Below are 7,278 nucleotides of genomic sequence, written 5' to 3' on the forward strand. Positions count from 1 at the left end.
CCGGAAGTCAACAGAGGCAGTCCGGAAACACGTGTTTGACGGACAGTTTTTTTCTCTCTTCCAAAATAATAGTTTTTATGATATCATAATTTGTTTTTATCACACAATGGACTATATGCACGGAGCGTTCTTTAGAACTTCCGCATTAATATAAGCCAGCTCGAAAACTTCCGGTGAGATGTCATTTGCTGGTGTGTTGAGCATCAGTAGTGTAATACTTAGTTTATAATCAGAATATAGTCACTTAAATAGTGTGGCATAGCATTAATTTAGTTATTCAAACGCAAGACAGCATAAAAAAATAAATAAATAAAGACGTACCTCAATGTTCCTCCTCGGCTAAATTCAATTCGACCATTAGTTTTCACACTTTTATGTGGAAAAAAAGCTTCAAAAATTAAATATTTATTGTGCACTTTAGTTAGATTGATTGAATAAATGTGTGTTTTCACAAGTGTGCTGAAATCATTGATCTTGCACTGCACTGACTGACAGCTGCTGTGATTACAAAGGGAGAGCACGGTGCTCGCTTTCTGTGTAATTCACAATAAAAGTTATTGTTATTCATAAGATTTTGTGAGTATTTCATACTTCACATTGACAAAATGTATTTTAAACCTAGTTATTTTATAATGTTTAATATTTAGTCAAAAACGAAGTGAAAAACGTTTAGAAGAAATGGCTGATATGTGCGCAAATAAATGCTACTTTGCCGCCATCTGGTGGTTAAAATGCTAATTACTGTCTTTTTTATTTTTAGATAAGTGTTTTCTATCAAATGTTAAATTTCCTATATTTTTAAAAGTTCGGTTTTACAATGGGGACAATCTCAGAAGGATGAACAAATAATGTTTGTGGTCATCACAGTGGCTGCGTCCGAAATCGCATACTACATGAGTAGGTACTACATTTGAATTTGAACGTACTTCCCGACCGTTAAAACAGTACGTTCTATATAGTATGAATATGAGTAGTATGAATGGAATTCGGACGTACTACATCCGCCATGTTAATGTTGTCACTTGTCATGCGTCGTCACAACAGCGCGCAAATTTAAATATGTCAAAGTATAATCACATTTAGCTAGGAAATTTTACCTCAGAATTAAAAATAACATTTGAAGTGCTGGGGAAAAATGTGTGTGCGTGTCTAATTACAGACACGGCATTTTTAAACAGTCCCAATAGCTTCGTCTTTATTGCAATCAATAAAACTGGTTTATTGGCAAATTAGGTAAATGTGATAACTACATTAAAATATAAATACAACATTAAAAAGTCAACCATAGATGGTTTTGTGTCGATGTACAACGACTACAGAATGAACAGCTAACAGTTCACCGGAAGTGCTCGAGCTGGCTTAACGACAACCAGGAAGTAACCCGTGCATATAGTCCATTAAAGTGATAGGCTATCTATCTACCTATCTATCTATCTATCTATCTATCTATCTATCTATCTATCTATCTATCTATCTATCTATCTATCTATCTATCTATCTATCTATCTACAGTACAGTCCAAACGTTTGGAACCACTAGGATTTTTAATGTTTTCAAAAAAGTTTAATTAAAAATACAGTAAAAACAGTAATATTGTGAAATATTATTACAATTTAAAATAACTGTTTTCTATTTGAATATATTTCACAAAGTAATTTATTCCTGTGATGGCAAAGCTGAATTTTCAGCATCATTACTCCAGTCTTCAGTGTCACATGATCCTTCAGAAATCATTCTAATATGTTGATCTGCTGCTTAAGAAACATTTAATGTGTACAATTGTACAAAATATTTGTGTACAATATTTGTTTTCAGGATTATTTGATAATTAGAAAGTTCAAAAGAAATCTAAAATCTGAAATCTAATCTTTTGTAACATTATAAATGTCTTTACTGCCACTTTTGATTGATTTAATGCATCCTTGCTGAATAAAAGTATTAATTTCTTTAATTTCTTTTCAAAAAAATAAAAATAAAAATTCTTACTGACCACAAACGTTTGAACGGTAGTTTATAATGCTACAGAATCTTTGTATTTCAGATAAATGCTGTTCTTTTGAACTTTCTATTTATCAAGGAATCCTGAAAAAAAAAGTACACAACTGTTTTCAACATTGAAAATAATCATTAATGTTTCTTGAGCAGCAGATCAGCATATTAGAATGATTTCTGAAGGATCATGTGACACTGAAGACTGGAGTAACGATGCTGAAAATTCAGCTTTGCATCACAGGAATAAATTACTTTGTCAAATATATTTAAATAGTACACAGTTATTTTAAATTGTAATAATATTTCACAATATTACTGTTTTTTACTGTATTTTTAATTAAATAAATGTAGCCTTGGTGAGCAGATGAAACTTCTTTTAAAAACATTAAAAATCTTAGTGGTTCCAAACTTTTGGACTGTACTATATCTAGATGTAAACTACTCTATCGCACATGTAAACCATGGCTATGATTTTGAGACAATGATTGAAAATGCAAAAGACTGATCTTTATATGTATGGCACATACAAATTTCAACAGTACAAATTTACACATTGCTGTGGGATATTGACTGCAAAAGACTGGACAGGATTCACAGTTTTACTTTTACTTTTGGTCTGTCAACAAATTACATTACAATGTCATTGCAATATAAAGAAAAAGACGACTATCTATACGCTGTACATGTGTGTTTCATTATGTCTCTATAAAGTATATTTACTGTATAATGTAAAATGCAAGTGGACTACTGTAAAATAGCATTGTACAGTGAATATAATTGAGAAGGTCCACAAAAGTGCCTTATTTCATCAGAAACGTGTCTACAGTCTTGGCCTCTTCTACTTCTTCCACTGTTTTGACTCTGTGCCTTTCTACCACATCCCTATTCCTCTACTGACACTGTTTGTTTCCTTGTTGTTCTTCCATTGTCAGAATTTGTAACACTGTGTTTAGCTCTGTCTATTTATGCTTGCCAAATGAAGCCTCATGAGATGCACCTCTGAGCTATTTTAGAGAACTGTTTGATCATTGGTTGATCTAACACTTTATATTTACTTCCCTTCTTTAGTGAAATTCAAAATTCACCTCCACAATTCAATTCAGGACACATTTACAAAAAAAAAAGAAGTCTAATAGAAATGTATAGAAAATATACTTGATGCATTATGACTTGTTCAACCACTTGGCATTTAATTATTTTATAGATGTTTTGAGGGGTAAGACTATTCAAAAGAGAACCAATATAATACATTTTGATGATATAAGCAATTGATAATTTAGGAAACAGCAGACAATTGTACATAATTAGTTGCATGAATGTACCAAAGCATTGACAATTTGTTCAAAAAATGAGAAATTGCTATTATGATGTGCACAAGTGACTAGATGATGTGGAAGTTGAACAAGTAGAATTTCAGTTGTGATCTAAATGCACCAAAGCGAATGAGAAAAAATAACATATCACTACAATTTTGCTCAAATAAGTGGCATAAATCCACGTTTCTTCTCATTTGTTATATCATTGTACCACAGATGTTCTCTGTCACACTTTTTATATTCATTCAAAATATGATACCTTTCTACTACATTTTCAAAAGTGTGCCATAAAATAAATGCAAGGCTGCAAAAAAGAAAAGACTGTACAAACATTTGAGCAGATGCCTTTATTATTTAACTTTATTATTTTTAAGGTGTGTTCTGGGATGATTTGTAAAGACATGGCATTACTGAATATGCTACTATGCTACTGCCAATACATACGCCGAAATGCTGCTGTGAGCATGCAAGACATCCTGCTGCTGCTGCACAAATAGCATATACCAATTACCCATAACAGATCTGTACAGGAGGAGCTGGGGAAGGTGGAGGGTTTTAGACGAACTCTGAAAGCGCACTGCAACTGCTATCCTCAAGCCCACTGGCAGCAGATGCGACATGAACCAATCAGCTTGTGCCAGTAGTTAACGCTGTAAATATCATCAGCTTGCGTTAAGGACCCATCAGCCTGCGCCATCTAGAGATTCATGACTGAACTAGGCATTTATTTAAATACAGCAACTAATTATAGAAATAAACATGATGTAGTTACATATGATTGGGTATGAAAGGTACAAATGTACACTGTAACCAATTCCATTGCTATTGTGTTTTTACTTTTAATATCCTTCTTGATTTTTCTAGTTCATTTTAACGGTCATGCAGTGTGATAAAAATTAATTTTTGAAAAGGGTCACATATTCCCGTGAACTTCTGGGTTAATATTATATAATGAAAAGAATGTATGCAGAATAAGTTGAAAAATTTAGCTTTTAATGGATATACTTTAAATTGCTTGAAAAGTTTTAAATTGAGTTTCAAATGATACTGTACATAGTATCAGACATTGTCATTCAGACATGAGATGCCATTTTATAGCTTTGAAGCTGTGGCTTATAACCTTTAAACCATGTGTCCCCAACACCTACAAAACATAATCTACTAGGCGTCTCTATTTCAACCTGTTCAAGTTGGACGACGCCTCATCCTTTATGAACACTATCACTTGAGTATAAGGTCTCTAATGTTCCCCTTGAGAATGGAAATAAGATTTCTAGCACTCCACTAAACACTATCACTTGAGAATAGAAGTAAGATCTCTAGCGTGCTGCAGAACAGTAATCAGACACACTCCAGACAATGCCTTTGAATATGCTTTAATCACAGCCGGGAGGATCTGACCATTTTCAGAGAGAATCCCCCAACAAAAACAGTTTTTATAGCATAGGAGCATGAAAAAGGTGACATGATTTATTACATCATTTTTCTACAATATGATTGGTTCTTGATGTGTATAATTCAGCAAACCCTTCTGTTTCTGTAGGTAAAAGCAAATCTGGATTTTGTGATTACTTCAGCTTGTTACTCAAGTCATGAGGTTATATATTTAGACAGGGTTTAGTTTAGTTTCCTCCTTCTAGTTTTGTTTCCCCTTTTGTAATATTCAGACACACTAACAATTGGGGACATTTAGTTTTCAAAAGCATATAAATGTTAATCCTGCAAGAAAGAGAAATGTTAGTTATGATTAATTAAAAAAAAAATTCTTCATACCTTCAAGTTCCCTTACTTTAAAACACTAAACCACTAAAACAACCGCAACCAGTAAATACCAGCGTCTCACTGCAGGACATCTGTTTACAGATCTCTTCAAGATCCTGGACCTCTCAAATTCAGTGCCAAAAACAATCATTAATTTGACTTGGAGGTTATTAAACACTAGGACATACTAATGAAGGCTACTGTATTTTCCATATTTCTCCCCAAATTACATCATAACATTGAAACATACAGAGAAAACAAGATTCAAGATAAATTCAAGATAAAGAAACTTGGGCTGAGAGGTCAAAATTATAGGGTACAATTCATTAGTATTTTTTTTATTTATTTTTTTTCATGGCCAGTTGCAAAGATCCTTGATCGTTTTTATTTCTCAGATGCATCCCAAACATCCAGTTTGTTGCTCATCTTCTCCTTTTAAGAACAGTGAATGTGCTCCCCCAGTATGATGACCACTCACTGATGGGGGATGTAAACATTCAGATACAGTTTGTTTAATCTGCAATGAGAACAGTTAAAACCTTTTAGTGCAGGAATATCTTGACAACAAAAATATATGGATCATGATGGTGAATTAAGGAGGTTTTTGTCCCCAATATGTGACTAATATGTGATGTACCTTCTCTTGTTCTCTGAGAAGGAAACAGGTCATCACTCCCCGACAATCAACACAAGAAACTTGAGGCTGAGAAAAACAGAACAGTGTGAAACTGTAAGCTTTTTTAAAAAAGTGTATTCTACAATGACTCCTATAGGCATTTAGACAATCAAGATCCTTCTCTGAGAGTGAGTAGATACTTACTGTAGCCTTATTTTGGATTTTACAGTCTTTCCGATGGACAACCGATTTTGTCTTGACACATGTGGTGGGTTTTAATAACACATTTAGCATGCGCTTGTTATAATTCTGTCATATAGGAGAAATATACAGGTAAAGCATAAAGATGAAAACCATAAATGTAAATGTTTAAATATTTTTAACAAGCACTTTAAGGCCGATGCATAAGCACAGAAAACAAACAATCAAAACAAACATTTGAATTAAATAACTTACTACTGCTATAATGGAGTCAAAATCAAGGTGTTTGGTTTTTCCATGTCTCTCATTGGCTTCTTTTATTGCCTTGTCAATAATATTTGTATCTTGTTGGCTTAGTTGATCATATCCATTTCCATCTGTGGACTCCAGCAGTAACAGAGCACTAAGCAGTAACAGTGAACCTCTCATCTTGAACAATAACTGAAGTCCTTCACTGTTTGCCTGATCTGGTCAGAAGCAGTAACTGGTGTCACGTCTACACTGAACACAACAGCTGTGATTGGTCTGCTTTGTAGGTGGAGACCCTCCCCAGGATGATGAAATAAGACAGAGCTTCTGCAGGTTTTATGAAGATAAATTTAAGACCCTTTTAAAATCAAGTCTCAGATATTTTATGTCAGTAAATGAATTTTCAACATACTTTGGTATGAATATTCGGATTCATCAGTATCTAAATATCTTGTCCTAATATAATAAGACCTGTATGACTCAAACCCAGCTTATAAGGGGGTGAACCATAAACTAAATGCATGTCAACACAACTGACAAAACTAGTATTGCAAATACTCTTTGGGACAAAAATTTCCCCATTTTAACATCTCAAAGCTGCAATGTTCAGAAAAGATCTGCGCATGTTTATCAAGTTCCTCTACAGGTTACAGAGAGTTAATTTTATATGGAAGACAATAGAGATAGAAACAACCTTTTACATGTCTCAAGTAGCCATGTGAGACCATTAAAAAGACATTTTGTTCAAATAAAACGGATTATGATACTGAGGTTAGCACAAGAGTATAAAATCAATAGTTGGATTTGGCTTTGGAGAAAGGATGATGATGTTTTGATTAATAGGTCTAAAAATTTTTTTTTTAAATGACGATGTTATGTTGCACAAATATTGCCACAGTACATTAATAAGGATGTGAAAAACATCATTAAAAAACACTGGCATATTTTGAATACAGATGGGAAATGTGAACATCGGTTTAAAGACCTTTATTTGTGTATAATAGGGGAAGAAATCTGCATGTTAAATTGGTGCATGTTAAAGGTTAAAGGTCCAGTAGGCTTTTTCCATGTAGACTTTGTTTGGCTTGTCGTGACCTAAAAATGTTAGTTTGTGAGTTTCTCAAAAATTCAGGAATTTGAAAA

At 33.4% G+C, this 7,278-nt stretch overlaps 1 protein-coding gene across 1 annotated transcript; it reads right to left on the minus strand.

Annotated features, from left to right (window-relative positions):
* Positions 1-4,643: 4,643 nt before the first annotated feature.
* LOC137003353 (cystatin-like protein) lies at positions 4,644-6,362 on the minus strand. Its single transcript, XM_067363476.1, has 4 exons — positions 6,142-6,362; positions 5,890-5,994; positions 5,707-5,772; positions 4,644-5,586 (listed from the first exon to the last, which is right to left on the minus strand). Exons 1-4 carry the CDS (start codon positions 6,313-6,315, stop codon positions 5,461-5,463), a joined length of 471 nt encoding a protein of 156 aa, XP_067219577.1. The 5' UTR covers positions 6,316-6,362; the 3' UTR covers positions 4,644-5,460.
* Positions 6,363-7,278: the final 916 nt, after the last annotated feature.

This window comes from Chanodichthys erythropterus, chromosome 16 (genome assembly GCF_024489055.1).
Source record: "Chanodichthys erythropterus isolate Z2021 chromosome 16, ASM2448905v1, whole genome shotgun sequence".
NCBI classification, from domain to species: Eukaryota; Metazoa; Chordata; class Actinopteri; order Cypriniformes; family Xenocyprididae; genus Chanodichthys; species Chanodichthys erythropterus.